General features: G+C 53.3%; 1 protein-coding gene across 1 annotated transcript; it reads right to left on the bottom strand.

Annotated features, from left to right (window-relative positions):
* Window positions 1-582: 582 nt before the first annotated feature.
* FAM20A (FAM20A golgi associated secretory pathway pseudokinase) lies at window positions 583-13,756 on the bottom strand. Its single transcript, XM_062612569.1, is given in 12 exon segments — window positions 583-1,249; window positions 3,988-4,047; window positions 4,127-4,208; window positions 4,359-4,468; window positions 4,763-4,943; window positions 5,191-5,306; window positions 6,656-6,748; window positions 7,574-7,652; window positions 8,097-8,147; window positions 8,585-8,769; window positions 12,721-13,237; window positions 13,240-13,756. Coding segments are annotated over 12 exon segments (2,256 nt in total). The 3' UTR covers window positions 583-984.
* Window positions 13,757-16,538: the final 2,782 nt, after the last annotated feature.

The following is a 16,538-nucleotide window of genomic DNA, read 5'->3' as shown; positions in this document are numbered from 1 at the left end:
CCTATGCTTTTTTTGTCTCCAGTTTCTATTGCATCTCCTCAAAACACAGAGAGATGGGGGCAGGACAACATTGCTGTTTTCCAGGGAATTCTGACAGCTTAAGTGATTCTAAAGCTGTGAGAAGATGACCTGAGGTAAATACCCCCTTGTCTGGCACAGTGTTTTCAGCAGAAGTGGGTGCCTTCTTGAACTGTGATTACAGATGTATGTCTCTGAGCAGTCTGGGGTTTGCCTTTGGTTGGTTGGTGATTTCTCTTGGGGTCAAAGGCAGCACATTCCTGCTGTTCTCCCGTAACTCAAACTGGCTCTTCCACCCATGAGGCAGGTAAAAGTAGAGGTGGTTTTACTGCCCTGTGAGGTGGTGGGCTTTTGAGTGACATGCACAGATTGAGGTGAAGTGGGTTGATCACTCTTAAGGAGAACAAGAGGCAATGGAGAGGCCTGATGGTAAAAACTGTGCAGATGTTCTTCAGTCCGAGCATGCTGGATCGATACCTTACCTTGTCTCACAGGCACTGCCTGTGTGAAGTAAGATTGCTCTTAAATACAGTCTTGATTATGCAACAGACTTAATAAGAGGAGAATGTTCTTGGCATCTTTATTCAAGCCTCATCCTTGGTTCTCATTTGTGTCCTTCACCAGCAACCAAGCAGATTGGGCAAACCAACGGCCGTGTGTTCCCCACCCTCCCAAGGGCACAAGCAGCTCCAGAACAGATCATCCCTGCTTTCCCACCATAGAGCTGGTGCACAGGGCATGAAGATCTGCTGCAGTCAGACCACAACTTACCAACACACAGGCCAAGCACAGCAGCTTTGGTCAAGCACCCAGCGCAGGAGCCCAGTGTGATTCCTGATCATCTTCTGAAGGGTTTCTCCCCTCTCAGTCTCCACAAGGGTTTGTAGATTGAAACCACCAGCTCTTAAAGCTTCCCACTTGCCTTGCAGGGGTTTTCCTTGCCTCTGAGCACGAGTTCCAGGCTGTTTAAGTGGTCAGCTTCACTCTGTCAGATGCAGGAGCCTCGGGCTGCGTGGTATCATTGGCCACCACCTTGGCTTCCCCATAGGTGTCTATGCATTTCCTCACAGCTCTCAGGATGAGCTGTAACCGTCGGTCCAAAGCCAAGAGATGGGGCTCGGTGAGGACGGGAGCCAGGCGATCCTGCAGCAGGGATTCCCGCATCACGTCGCTGAGCCGGTACTCGGGCTCGGCCAGGAGCTGCAGCCGCAGTAACGTCGTCCTCTTGATTCTGGAAGAAATGAGACATCTTAATGCAAGATCCTAATGCAGCATCCGAGCAAGAACCAGCTTCCTGTGCCCCTTGGGAGAAGGGGAAGGAGGGAGGGCAGAGGTGGGTGAAGGTACTTAACAAAGAACTTTGGAACTGGATGATCTTAATGTTCTTTCCAACCCAAACCATTCTATGATTCTATGAAAAGCTTTCCCTTTATAAAAGCAATGAAAACTTGTGCAGAAACTTCTGCTTCTTCCTGTTTTTCCAGCCTGTGGAGTGTTCGTTCTGCAGGTCCCTGTCATCGGAGGGAGGATCATGATAGAAGCTCTGGGTAAAGGGTGTTTTCACTCCGAGTCAGCGCTGACCCAGTTCCCTACATCCCTGCAGGGTGGTGCCATGTTCCCAGGGATGATATTTATGGGGTGAGGGCAGGTAAAACATGAAGGAGGAAACAAATCTCCGGTCAAAACTGAGTGAAAAGAGGGGATATTTCCTGGCACTGATTTAGCTGTGGCTTTTCACCTTCAGCACCACTGAGATTTAAACATTATTTCCCCTTGACAGAAAGTGGGATGGGAAACCATAACCTTGGAACACTTCTGGGCATGAAACAAAGCATTCTGAAACCATTTATTTAACCCTCAGCAAAAGTGTTTTGACTTCAGCATCTCCGAGACTGAAACTAATGAGTGGTTTTAATTATTGCTTTTTAAATTCTGGAAACAAAGTCATCTGTGTTTGTGGAGCTGTTCCAGTTTAGCTGAGCCAGAGTTTTCAGATGGAAGAAGGTGTAATGAGAAATGTACTAACCAGCTCCAGCATTTACCTTGTGTGCCTGTTATTTACCCAGGGCATCAATTGGGAGCAGTGCTCTGCAGCTATAACAGGATGTGCTACCAGGGAAAAGGCTTCTTGCTGCTGCCATTCCTGGCTGAGCAGTCTCTGGATTACACTTGGAAGTGATCTAGAGGTGCTTGCCCTTGGTCTTTGGTCAGTGATGCCTGTTGCTAAGGATGCAGTGAGGCTTTAAACCACAGCTGGAGCCAGAGGATGCTCTGCACAGAGCAGATGTGAACCGCAGCCTCTGTGCGCTCCCCTTCCAGGCAAAGGCTGACCGAGGAGCCACTGCGGGTAAACACCAGCTGTGTTTGCTCTGCTCCGAGCAGGAACAGGACTCAGAGGTGGAGAACGGGATGGTCTGACCCCGTGGAGAATGGCTGATTTCATGATGTAATGGTTACACAAGGAGCAGGCAGGACAGGGGGAGGAGGGGAGATGGAAACCTCTGCCACAGGGCAGCTGTAACCCTGCTGTTGTACCCCGTTGTGGGAGATCTGACCCACAGCCTTCCAGGGACTTCATCAGCCAAGAAGAAGCTGGTTTGGGTCTATCTGTGCGTTGCTGAGGGTTTTGTCCCTTGCAGGATAAGGACCATCTCTTACAGCAGGGCCATATTGGTGCCATTCGCTGTGCTCGGAGCCATGCTGGTAGAGGAGAGCAGCAGCACTCAGTGTGTGGGACCAGGGCTGGTGTGGGAGCTGTGAAAGGGGAGCTAAAGATACCAGATTGGACCTGCTGGAAGCAAGACTTGGAGAAGAGCTCAGCTTGGAATGAGACAAATGTGTTTAACTCGGAAGTGAGCGGCCTCTTGTTCAGCATCCCAGTGGCTTCAGCGGTCCCTCTTAGCTCTGCTCAGGTGTACCTGGCCTGACCAGCTCGTTTGGTCAGGGCAGGCTGAAATCTGCAGCCTCTGTGCTGACTCAAACCTTTCCACTTCCTTTCCCAGTGTTTTTGGATGTTCCCCCGCTCCAAATGGATTGGCTGTTGTGGGAAATGAGGTTATGAGCTGCTTTTCTGTTGTTCTTGGCTGTAGCTGTCTTATTACAAGGTGGGACTTGCAGGTCTTACCACTGCCTTTTAGGAGGAGAACTGAATTAAGAGCTTGTGGGAGATGGATGTGGAAGAATAGGTTCTGCCCTGTGGATACAACTGTATGCAGGCCAAATTAAGAGGCAGAGTAAATCTAAACTGCACAATATAGGAGGTGAAGAGAAGGATTCACTACAATTATAAATGAAAAGACCCACTGGGTGCAAGTAACAGTTAAAACCGGATCCAGTAATAGAAGTGTATGAGGAGAGTGCAGTTAACGTTACCCTGAGGCTGAGATGGAGCAAGGAAATGGGTTAGCATCTCCTAAAGAGAAACCAGAGGTAAAAGCAGCTTTTTCTGTCTCTTAAATCATCAGCTGAAAGTTAAATCTGTGTGAATTAACAGAAAGGGAAGGTAGGATCCAAAGAGTAAAATGTATGAGCCTCTTAATGCCATGGGAAGAAGAAACCTGGTTTACTGTAATAAGGTTCTACCAGGCTTTTGCTGAGGCTCTTGTCAGACAAATGAGGCTGACAGCATCGCCATGAGGTGCTAGTGGGCACTTGTGGGAGGGTTTGAGCCAATGGGCAGTGCCTGTTGGTCTACAAGTGAAAGCTTTTACACTTGCAAGGCATTTTAGCTTCAATGGGAGAGTATCCCGGAAGGATAATTGTGCAACATTAATACTCTGAGACAGAAGCTTGATCGCTGTTTTAGGGAGAATTAGTGATTTCCATGTGCAGGTGTTGGGCTGGATTAGCAGGGGTCTTCCCCATGCTGCTGAATGGAGCCAGGCCTGGGTGGCTTCCAGCACTAAGCACTACCAGCCCATTACAGGGAACATCAATGTGTCCGGGAAGGAGGATGGGGCTGGCACTTACATGCAACACTGGGAGAGCGGCGCCAGGATGGAGGTTTCATCATGGGAATGCCGCCCGAACCTGGGGATGGAGCAGAGAGCATGGAGCTGCAGCGCCTGCCCAGCACCTTCCCCTGCCCCATGTCCTGCCCCTGCCTCACCCTCTGGCGTTGTCCAGATGCAGGAGGAAGCCATCGTCCCCAAACTTGGTGAACATCTCGTAGTGGTGGCGGTCCATGTTCCCTGGTAAAGAGGAACAGAGATTCCCTTGCATGTGATTAACTATCCTATGTTTCCTTTCAGATCTGCATAAATAGGTGTTGCTGGAAGGAAGGGAAAGAGGAAGGAAGGAAGGAAGGGTGGGAGAGAGGGTTATTTCCCCCTTCACCCTACCTATTAGGAAGTCAAATATGGCCATGTCGACGATGTTAAGCAGCCGGTTGCCGTTGCTGTAGGGGTAGATCTCCCTCACTGTGTTGCAGTAGAGCGGATTCACTTCCCACCTGCAGCAGATGGGAGAGATGCACTCAGTGCTTGCTGCTGCTGTGTCCCAACAGCACCTCAAAGCTGGTTTCCCATGCAGGGATGGGACTTGAATCTCCCTCCTTGTGCACACAGGAGACTGGAAGTCAAACCCAGTCAATAGCCAGTGCTATTAGACTAATTATAGGGTAATGTCTCAACCTTGGCCTTTCTCTGCCTGGACATACAGTTTCTGTCTCTCTGTGTCCATACCCTGCTCATCCTCCCTCCCTCTTCAATGCAGATACGGGAAGCAGCATCATTTACCCACTTACTCCTCTTTTCCATCAAACGAGTAGGACCGGATCCATGGGTTTGGGATGGAGAGCCGTGGTGCCAGGTTGAGGGATGGCAGGAAGGCAGAGAGGGACCCTTCCAGGAGGTGAGGGTTCCCACACACAGCATACTCCGTCTTGCACATATACGGGCACTTGGCAAAGAAGCACACGTTGCTGGCTGGGAGAAGAAGAGAAGGAACAGGGAAAGGAGCTATGACCCTGCAAGGAAGCTGGACTGACCTCTTCCGCATTGAGTGATGGGGCACCCTGTGCAGAGCCTCAGCACCCTCACAGAGAAGAGCTTCTGGCCAAGAGCTCATCTCAATCTCCCTTCTCAGGTTAAAGCCATGCCCCTTGTCCTGTCCCTGCAGGCCCTTGTCAAACCATGCCTAACCCCATCTCATGGCAGCCAAGTGCTCACCTACCTGGTGAGATGAAGAAGACGCTCTGCAGGATCTCGTTCTTGGTGACCTCCAGGATCTCCTTGGTGACATTGATCAACCTCCCAACCGTGGGTGGCACCCTCCGGAAATCCAGGATCCTGCTCGAAAGGGACATCACTGCACAGCGTGTGGGATGGCAGATGCTGTCCTTGTCCTTTCCATCGGTAAACCAGAGCTCTTTTGATCACTGCACCCACATGGGTGTTGTTTTGTCCTCCCAGATTTGTTCTAACAAGTAGCCAGGATCATTTTAGCCTCTGGACCAAAATGCAGCTGAGTTTGGATTTTGGTATTTTAACAGCTGCTGCCTGGAACAATCTGGATGTTCTCCAGGATTCATGTCTTTATCCCTTAACCAGCTTCTCCCATCCCCTGCACACAAGTGGGTTCCTTCGGGAGCTAGAGCAGCCCTTCAGGCCCTTCTACAATGATGGGTTTGGCATGAAGATGTATTGACCCTGGTACAGCGGGAGGTGAGGAGGCATCGCCCCACTCAGAGCCTCTCATACCCAGCTTATTCATCTTAAATGTTCTTTAAACCCCAGGGCCTGGGGCAAAAGCTGCTGTTGATGGCTGAGTCAGTACCACGGGGTGAACTGGCTCACGCTGTGCTTTGCTCCTTGGGTAATGCCCTCTGCTTCTGGGAACTGGGCACAAAACAGGATTTAGCCTGTTCCTTATTGAGCAATGTTTAAAGGAGAAAAATAGAATCCTTTGCTTTCATCCGCCATCTTTCAGCTCTGAAAACCACAAAGCACTTGAGGAAAGCAGCCCGGCCTCATTTTTTCTACTGGTGGAGCTGGGATGCAGAGAAGGAAGCTGATGGTGGTGTAAGGGCAGAGATGGGAAGGGAACTCAGCTCTCTTCATTCCTGTACTCAGAGTGTGAGCTACGGGACTTACAGTCCTGCTTATCATATAGATTGGGTGTGGGAACTGAGACCCTCTCCACCGTCATCATTGGGGTCACTTGCCCTTGATGTTCAATACTCATTCCATTGAGGGCTGTCGCCCTCCTCTTCTAATAAGGGCATTTTGGATTATATTAGACACAAAGCGTGCTGGAAGAAGTGCCAGGTTAATCACTCATTAGCTGAGGGCTTCAAACAGCATTACTGCCGTTTATCTCGATCCAAAACACGCTTTGATTGCTGATGGAGCTTGTGCTCCATCACCGGGAGGGCATCCAGGCTGTGCCCAGAACTCACCTGTGCACTTCAACGCATGTGCAATGGGTGGCTGAATACCTGACCTGGGCTTCACCTGCCAGCCTGTTGTAGTGCAGTGACCACGGCAAAGCTGGGCTTCAGCCGCGAGCCAGAGCCACCCGCATCGGCTCCCAAAAGGGTGCTGCAAAGCAGTTGCTTGGCTGATGCTGAGCAGCTCTGCAGGGCTTGGCACGGCTCTTCTCGTGCCATAGCTCCCTATGGGCAGAGGCAGGTCCTTACCTGTCCAGGTGGAAGGCAGCGATCTCTGCATTGTGCCGCTGGAAGTCAACGAAGTAGAAGAAGTCCTCGGGGGTCTCTTCCTCACGTTTCTGCCTGGGAGAGAGCCAGGGCCTTACCCAACCAAGCACAGGGTGGGTAGGGACCAGCACAGGCAGCCTGGGCACAGCAGGGTGGCTCAAGGACAGCGCATCTGGTACCCAGACCAGCCCCTGCCCCGGGCAGGGACCCCTTCCACTAGAGCAGCTTGCTCCAAGCCCCTGTGTCCAACCTGGCCTTAAACACTGCCAGGGATGGGGCAGCCACAGCTTGTGCCCTGTCTCAGTGCTGGTGGGTGACGGAGGCAGAAGGGCTGTCTGGGGGCTTTAGAACAATTTGTGGCTGTTTAGACCCACGTAGCAGCACTGGGCAGAGGTGGATGGAAACCAGTGGGAGAGGAGCTGGCTGCTTTCTGGATGAGCAAAGCACCCCGGTGCTGTGCACAGAGAGCAAAGTGAGGGGGGATAACTGTGAAGAGTCTCAAGGGACTATAGATGAGAGCAGAAGCAATTGAAATCTCCTGTGTGAAGTGACCGGGACTGATAGCTGTTTCTTGGGAATACTCTGGGGAATCCAAGGACAAACAAGGTGAAAGCTGGGAAAGAGGGAGAAATGAGCAGTCCCTAATGGCAAAGCTCACAGGATAACAAGCATCCCAAGGCCCTTTGCTGTCTGGTATCTGCTAATAGAGTAATCTCCAGCATCAACAGGCAGTGTGTTTATCCCTATCTGTGGCTGGGATGCTGGGAACAGCCAGTAATAGTTAAACCCTTTCAGCTGTCAAGGTAGGAAGTGCAGGGGAGGGAAGATGCAGTGGGGCTGGCCTTGCTGAGGATGCTACACAGGGCAGAGGGCTCAGTGGGGCACTGTTGTGTGCCTTACCTCATGGGCTTGAACATGGCCTTCCCAAAATCCTGGAACCTGAGCACTAGCTTCAGGTGCACGCCGCTGGGCTTCACGACTTGGGGAGGAAACGGGGTGTTAGTGCCTGGAAAGCCTCCACGGTGAAGCACCGGTTGCACACTGGCGCGATCAGCATCCCACCCCGGTGAGAGCATCCCATTGCTCCTTCCACATCCTCCCCTCTGCTCCTCCTGGTGTTTTTGCTCTCTTCTTCTCCTCCCCTGTGCCACAGAGGAGGTTTCCCTCCAGCACTTTTCCCAACACCCATTTGTTAAGTTCTCCTGGGGACGTTTTCCTTCCCCCAATAGAGCCAGTGCCACAGTGGTGTCCTGGCACCCACATCCCATCCTCACTGGGGTAGTGGGGTTTAACTGGAGGGAGAAGGGTCTGGAATTGCTCGGCTTTACATTTCCCTTGCTAATTTAGGGTGGAGGATATGGACTGGGATCAGCTGCAGTGATGGCATGCGAGGGGAGGGCAGGACCTGAAGGATCACACTCACTCTGGCTGCAGTCGCAGGCTCCCAGCAGTGCTTTCTCATCCTGGCTGTAGTCTGCAAGGGCAGGAGGAGAGGTGAGACACACAGCGAGGGGTGCAGTCCCCTTTGGGGGGGCTGAGGCAGCCTGTGGGGACTGAGCAGCCAGGCAACGGGTCCCTGGCATGGCTGGCACCAAAAGATGCTGTGTGAAGCTCCACAGCATCATGTGCTTTCATGTTGCAAGGTAAGGATGCAAAACTGCACAGCACAAAACCTGCAGGGATGCTGGCACAGGGTTGAGGGCTTGATGCAGAAATGACCTGTGGGGCCCCATCCCCACAGTTCCCAGTGGCCCCATAGAACCCCAGCCTGGTTTGTGTTGGAAGGGACCTTAAAGCTCATCCAGTTCCAACCCCTGCCACAGGCAGGAGCACCTTCCACTACAGCAGCTTGCTCCAAGCCCTATCCAGCCTGGCCTTGAACACTTCCCATCCAGTCCCCATGGCATTTACCAGCACTGATAGTGGTGAACTCTTGCATGTCCCGGAGCAGCCTGGTGACGGCGGGGCTGGAGCGCGGGTAGAGCCCATCCCGGCTGATTCCCAGGTGGAACTGGAGCCAGCTGGCCTCTGGCCGCAGCGGCAGCGGGGCTGATGGAGAGGTTAGGTTGAGTTCCTCCCTGTAGAGCTTGTGTCTCCTGTAAGAGAGTGGTTATAGGGTGAGGATGAGGATGGAGCCCCTCACTGCTGTGAGTCCAGAGGCTGCTGAGGGGGCACAAGGGCTCTGGGTGCTACCCGACAGGAAACTGAGGCAGGGAGTGACTGACTGAGATTGTGCTGCCTTCTTGCCTCTGCAAAGCCCTGGGAGAGCAGCATCAAGCAGGAACACAAGAGGCTCTATTGTCCTCTCCTTTCCCCATCAGAACTGACAGGAAAACAATCACTAACTGCCTCTGTGAGCAGATTGACAGCACTCGGTCCAGTGAGCAGGGATGCGATGAGGCCATCCAGCAGCGTCCTGCCCATCATCTCTTAAAATGAAGGTTGAACCCTGCCCTTTCTCAGCAGGTAGAGCCAAAGGGGCCTCCCAGGTTCAATAATAACCCCAAAGTGTCTCCCCACTTGGCCAGCATTGAGACCCCCATGGCAGGGACCCACACTTTGCTAAGCTGCAGTTGAAAGGTCACTTGTTCCAGCCGGCAGAGGACAGAGCTTTAGCTTCTCATTAACAGCGGCCGAGCCACGTACAGAGCAGCTGGTCCTGATAACGGGCAAACACAGTTCGGTTTGTACTGAGAGTGCCAAGATAGATCCATGAGAGAAAACAGGAGCTGGATAACGAGTGGGGCATTAACCAAGGCTGGGATGGAGCGACCGAGAGAGGGAGGTGCCATGAGCCTCGCTAGACCCAGTCTGGACCCTTAGCAGAGCACAAAGATTGAAGAGAGACTTTTCTATGCCTGCCTTTTCCCCTATTTTTTCCATTTTTTTATTCCTATTGTTCATATTTTTTCCTATTTTTCCTATATTTTCCTAATTGTTTCCAAATTTTTTATGCAAAAGGGAGATGAGGGAAGCTTTTCAAGCATGGTGTGACATGGGAGCAGTGCTGGCAGGGTGTCCTCTGGGATGGCTGCCTAACTTGGAGCAGTGGCTGCAGCAAGTGGGTGCTGACCATGCACTATGGAATGCCTGGCCAAGGAGCTGATAGCTGTAAAGGGCTCATGGATGTTGCTGTGGCTTCCCTCCTCAGACCAGCAGAAAAACAATGGGTTTTGGATGGTTTTACTTTTCCATCATCCTTTCCCATCCAAGCAAGTTAAACAGTGTGGTTAGTCCGGCCTAACCATGAGCAATGGATGAACACACCTGGGAGTGATGGACACGTTTCAGCAGCACCCTGGGAGAAAGCTTGGAAGTGGAGAGATGTGGCAGAGCTATAGGTCAGGGCAGCACATTCCCTCTCCCTCCGTGTTTGCCTTTCAGGTGGACCAGGTCAGCCGCAATGCAAAGTCCATGTGTGTGCGGTCAGAGGAAGGGTCGTTGGAGCACATCTCTCTGTCCTGCCTCTCTTGGGCTATCTGCAAAGGAGGCAGAAGCTCCCGAAGGTGGGAACAGGGCATGGGACATGCTGAGACTTGCTGTTGGTCTGGCTGGCAGGCTGTGCACAAGGATGCTATCAGCTCTGGTGGATGTGCCTTGACCTTCCAGCCTGCTCCAGGTCTCTCCTTACCCCCCCACCATGGCCAGGGACACCAAAGCCACAATGTCATTTATACGAATGACTCAGGATTTTCCCTAGGGAAGCTGCCCAAATATTTTACCATATTTGCTCTCCTGCCTCCCATCCACACAGGCTGTGCCCCCCCGGGCAGGCAGTGAGCAACACATTAGTGAAGGGGGAAAACATGCAGTGATTGTGCAAGGGGAGGCAGCTCCCAGCCCCTGCAGGGCCAGCAAGCCCCTTCCCAGCCTTTAAACCCAAAATACAGCTCCCTCTGCCTCCCGCTTTCCTAAAGGATTCCTGGAATATTTCCCTGTAGGAACAGATCTCTGCACAAGACACGATATAAAACCCGGATTCATTTCTACCCTGCTATAAATAGCCCCGGGGTTGCCCTAGCTCTGCTCAGTCAGCTCGATGTGGGGCACGGCATGGGGTGATGCTGGTCACTGGTGTCCACTCGCCTCCAGTACCAAGCCAGTTACAGGGTTTGGGGTTTTGAGGCGGCTCCTTCAAGGATAAAAATAAGCTCTGGAGTTTCTAAGGGTGTTTTTTTTTTTTTGTTCTGAAGAGGTGTGGATGGTTTTTCTGCTGTTTCCTTCCTGCATCCCCATCGGGCTCTCCAGCTGGTTCTGCATCCTGCAGTGATTCCTGGTTCTAATTGAAGTGCTTGGGAAAAGCACGGTGATGGGCAGCAGCCAGGACATGGAGAGCACTGTGGAGGCAGGACAAGTGCTGCCATGCTGCCCTGGCTGTGGGTATCCATAGGCCATACCCTGGGTCCATTCAGTGGGTTGGCAGAGAGTCCCCATCCAGCTGATGTCTGTCCATGGAAATGAAGACAGGCACACTGTGCTGTAGGTATAGGGTTAAACCATAGCTTGTTCCACTCCAGAGGAGCATCCCACCACTCTGAAAGCTGCTTTGCCACCAGCCAGACCTATAAGTAAGTGATGCAGAAACGTGCCATCACCCAGCCAAGGTGAGGAGAGGACGGACCGGACACCAGCTCTGCACCTCTTCCATTGGGCCGTGGATGTAGCCACACCTTGGTGAGACTCAGTGTGGACTTTGTTTCCGCAGCACTACCTTCAGTCCTCAACAACAGCAGCAAACCTATGGATTGGGAAAAAGGCACGTATTCCAAGTCCCACGGAGAATGCTGCCCTTCGCTCTTGGCAATTATAGGGATGGCTCAGTCACATCGGAAAGGATGTGGGCTCTGCGGTGCTTCTGGTGGGGCAGAAATTCCTCCATGCCCACAGCAAGTTAATGGTCTTAGGACACCCATCAGCCCTGGCAAATGCTGCCTCATTATAGCTTCGATTTGCAGTGCCCATGGCAGAATAGGTTGGGTGTCACCTCGGCCTGTGCGTGTTCTCCAAAGGCTTTACCCACTTATGAGCATCACAGGTTTAATTTTAGAGTGGCTGAGGGGTAATCAATGCTTCTGTCTCCCTTCTCCTCCCTAGAGGTGCAAAGTGAAGCCAATCAAGGGCAAACGGCATCACCGCTTTCCTCCTGACCACATCATAACCAAACCTCAGAGCAAAAGGCAGCGTGCAGCCATAGCTTTGTCATAAGCAGAAGGTTTAGACAGCACAGTTGGGGAATGCAGCCTTCTCACCAGCCAGGCTGCTCCCCAGGCAAGGCTGGTGTGCAGGTAATGTCAGTGCTGCTGCAAGTGCTCAGCACTGGGTGCTCAGGGCTTCTGGAAGTGCTCAGGAAGCCATCAAGCACATGCCATGAGCTCCTTCAGTTCAAATCCCCCTTTCCCACTGGGCTTTTGCTTGGGAAACATCCCTCTTGCCACCTGAATCCTGATGTCTTTGGGAGGCACAGCTCCACTCTGAGAATCATCATCATAGAATCCCAGACTGGTTTGGGTTAGAAGGGACCTTAAAGCTCATCCAGCTCCAACTGCCTGCCACGGGCAGGGACACCTTCCACTAGAGCAGGTTGCTCCAAGCCCCTGTGTCCAACCTGTCCTGCGAGATGCTCCAGCACTGCACAGCCTTGGCCAGCCCAGGGGGTGCTTAAGGATGGGTGTCTGGGAGAGCTGCCCAGAAAGGGGGTGCCTGGGGGCTATCTGTGCAGGGGGTACCCGAAAGGGATGCAAGGAGAGAGGGTGCCCCAGAGATGCCCATACAGGGGGTACCTGTGCAGGGGGTGCCCAGGCAGTACTCATGAGGGAGTGCTCAAGAGATGCCCGTGCAGGGGGTGTCTGGAAAGCGATGCCTGGGAGCTGCCTGCACAGAGGGTGCCCATGCAAGGGGTGCCCAGGAGATGCCCATACACGGGATGACCGAGAAGGAGGTGCCCAGGAGATGCTCATTCCAGGGGGTGACCGGGAAGGGGGTACCCAGGAGATGCCCACAGAGGGGGTGCCCGCGCAGGGTCGCGGCTCGGCCGCGTCGGGACGCACCTGTTCCAGCGAGCCGCCTTCCGCCGGTAGTAGCGCAGGGCTTCGCGGGCGCCCAGCAGCGGCTCCGCGGGGCCCGGCGGGGCGGCGGCGCGGTACAGCGGGTGTGCGAAGAGGCGGCGCAGCGCGGAGGCGGCGCGGGCGCGGGGCGGCGGCTGCGGGGCGGCGGCGGGGGGCTCTGGGTGGCGGCGGCGGCACGGGCAGCCCGGGGCTCCCGCACTCAGCTCCCGCCGCGCCCGCGGCCAGAGGTGGAAGTAGAGATCGGCCGCCAGCAGCGCCCCGAGCAGCAGCAGCACCGCCGGGCGATCCCGGCGCGGCCCCGGCATGGCCGGTGCGGGGAGCCGCGGGCACGGACAGCGCCGGGTGCGGGAGCTGCCGCCGCCGCCTCCCGGGGCAGGGCGCACGGGGGAGCTCGAGCGGCGGAGCCGGGGGGTGCGGGCACCTCGGGGCGGGGACCGGGCAGGGCGCTCGGGGCCCGGGGCGGGGGATCGGGGACTGGGGACGGCGTGGAGGGAGCGGGTCCGGGATCCGGGCCCGGGTCCGGGTCTGGCTCCGGGAGAGGTTGCGCGGGGACCGACCGAGCAGCCCCGGACTCTGCCGCCCGCCCCTCCGCAGCATCCGGAGCACCCGGAGCCGCCCCGGTCTCCCCCCGCCTGCCCTCGGTCCTTCGGGGTTTCTCCCGAAGATGGAGAGTGCCCCCCCTTCCTCCCCCCCCGATAAAGCCTGTAGCCCGGGCTTTGAGGCCGGTGCTGCGGGGGTCTGGGGGCTGTGTTAGGGTCAGTGTATGGGGATGGGGTGAGTGAGCACCTCCGGGTGCCTGGGCAGGGCTTGCGGCCGTTCCGCGCTGCTTCCTGGCGCACGGATCAGCCTTGGCTTTTATTTTCTTAATTCCTAAACAAACGAGTTGAGGAAACTCCTCCCTGCAGTTTGCTGGGAGAGGCTCGGCCGCGGGGATGTGCTGGGGCTGGGACCCATCCAGCTCAGCGTGGAGAGCACAGCGAGCGGCAGGTTGAGGAGCACCGTGCCAAGGGAGGGACATGGAAGAGAAACTGGCTGTAAACAAAGGGAACGTGACGAGACTGGGCCGGTGCTGGCACTCTGCTGAGGGGAGGACAGAAAACAAACTGCAGAAGGAGGGGAAAGTCAATGGTGTTTGCATATGGCTGGAGCAGAGCTCAGTTTTGCTGCAAGGGGAGGCTCTGGGAAGTGCTGGGTTGGGGGGTTTGGGGTATACAAACAGGCATCAGAGGAGCTGTTGGCCAAGCATCCACCCCAGAGCCTGTGGTGCTCCTATTGCCGGGGAGGGAAAGTGGTCCCCTGGGCTGGCCTGGGTGGTAGCATCAGTCCCCTCTGTCTCTTGCTCTTTGAAAGACAGGGTCTAGTTAATGCTCTCATTTAGAAATGCAGTTTCAAAATTGCTCTGTCTTTTGATATTTAAAGAGTTTGGGTTCAGGTTTGGGGGGGGGGGGGTGGGGGTTGCTCTGACCTTTCTTCCTGTAATACCAACTTTTGTGTATTTTCCATGGTATGTCAGAAAAATCATAAGGAGAAACTGCAGCTTCTGCAGGTGAGTGAGGGCTGGTGGGAGCAAATGATGCTCTGCTTCTCGAAAGCATCAAGTGATGCTTTGAGCAACCTGGTCTAGTGGAAGGTGTCACTGTCCATGGCAAGGGGATTGGAATGCGATGAGCTTTAAGGTCCCTTCCAACACAGACTATGATTCTGCTCAGGGGCACTGGCTGTGCCCATGTTTCTGTGCTCTTTGGGAACAGAACTGATATAATGATTACATTTGGATTCCTTTATGTACTGAACCACACATGAAGTAGCAAGAAGGAAAATTTGGGGGTCCTGCCTGTATTGGCAAGGCCCTGGGGGGCACTGAGCAGGCAGGGGCTCTGCTCAGAGGCTGGGGTCTGCAGGATGGGAAGGGTTCCCACCAGCCTAAGAGCTGGTCCTCCTGATACTGAAGGAGAAAAGAAGCTTTTAGGACATAAAACTGGATGGAACAAGGGGAATAATGTTTGGCAGCAATCTGGCCACATTGCTTAGGAGAGAGCAAAGAGGTGTTGTGCTGCAGCAGCACTCTCTGCATGGGGAACCTGGGGTCTTCAGCCCTTCCATAGGCCAGAGGTCTCTTCCCCAAAGCAGCACCACCATGAGCCCAACACTAAGTAATGGCCTGGGGCTAATGATAGGATTCTTCCTTTATTTTAATTCAGTAAAAGATGGGATGGCCCATCTGAAAATAAACTCTGTAATTCACCAAACCCAAATGAATCACCAGGAAGAAATGCAGCTCCGCATCTGTCATCCCTCTGATGGACACTCACTGCCTCTCCTTAGACTTGAAGAACATCATTGGGCAAACGCTCCATCAAAAACTGGCTCATACTCATTTCCCTCCTAATCCTCCCAGCCCTGTTTCCCTGTTGCTAATCTCACCCAGAAGCCATTAAATCTTTCCTGGTTTGCAGGGCTAATTCTGAGCGAATGCATCAGGAGCCAAGCAGCAGCTGGGCAGGAGTCTCTGTGTTATTTGTGTGCTCCACAGGAGGATTGTTCTGCTTTTAATGAGACTAATTAAAAAGAAACAGAAATATAAGTCAATCCCATTAATCTGTAACAGATTGAAGCGCTCTGGTCCTTCCCAAAGCATTAGGGACTGCCAGCTGGAATGCAAAGCCATTCTGCTCACTGTTATGTAGAGCATCTCAGTGATGCTCCCATAGTGCCAGCACTATGGCTTTGCCCAGTGCCACTTCCATGCTCAGTCATAGCTTGGAATCCCATGGGAGCAGGGCGGGAATCCCCCATCTCCATCCCACACTCATCCCTCAGCATGTTGTCGTGTTCCAGTTCCTTGGTTCATTGCTCTTGCAGCCAGGCTGTGCACTGGTCCATGGGCTGGAAGGTGAAGACCAATCCCCCCTCCATGAGTCTCAAGAGGAGCAGGATGGGGGAATGCATTCCTAAAATTAACCTGCACAATCTGCCTCGACAGGACACCACCAGCTAAAGCGGAATCAAGTTCTCATTTGGAATTACCATGGGATAATTGTCCTCATTTACTATTTAAAGATGGAAAAAAAAAAAAGCTCCTTCTTCCAGACAACTGCAGCAGAGAAATGTTCAGGAGTAGATGATGTCCCCAAACATATCATTAAAGCTTTAAATAAATGCATGATGACATCTCCTGCTAAGGAAGACTTCCTCTGTGTTTCAGATAGGAACCAGGCAGGTCATTGTCAAAGTCACCTTTTAATAACCAAAAGAGATTCCTTTTGTTTTTCCGGACATGTTACTTTAAATATTTGGGGATGTAATTTGGATCCTTTCACACGTTATTGATTTAAATATCATCTTCCTTAGAGACGTCTCATACTTGCCAAAAGGTAAATGCCTCTGTCTGCTGCTTCTTGTCTTCTTTACTCGGCTTGAAATGCTACAGAACTGAATCAGTCCCACCTTGCAGATTGTGTTTGTAAGAGGGAGAAGAGATGAGAGCTATCCCTTTCTCACTCTCCCATTAATTACAGGGATTAAATGCCAAAGCAGCTACGCAGCGTTATAAAGAATATAAAGATATGAATTGGAGGAGCCAAGCTGTGTCTGAGCACATTGTGGGGTGGGCATGCTCAGCTCCAGCTCCAACTTCTTCCTCTTTACACACCGGAGCCAGCAGCAGCCGTTGCTTTAAGGAGACAGGGATGTGATGGGGACAGGGAGATCATGGTGCATTGGAGAGAGGGGTTTGTTCCACTCATGGAGATGCTCAATAAAGATGATTCCGCTTTGTATTCCTGGTAAGGAGGGAGAAA

Source organism: Pezoporus occidentalis, unplaced genomic scaffold (genome assembly GCF_034315485.1).
Source record: "Pezoporus occidentalis ecotype Australia unplaced genomic scaffold, CSIRO_AGI_Poc_V1 ctg160, whole genome shotgun sequence".
Classification (NCBI taxonomy): Eukaryota; Metazoa; Chordata; class Aves; order Psittaciformes; family Psittacidae; genus Pezoporus; species Pezoporus occidentalis.
Note: the sequence above shows the minus strand (reverse complement) of the source record. Positions and strands in the feature narration are given on the sequence as shown.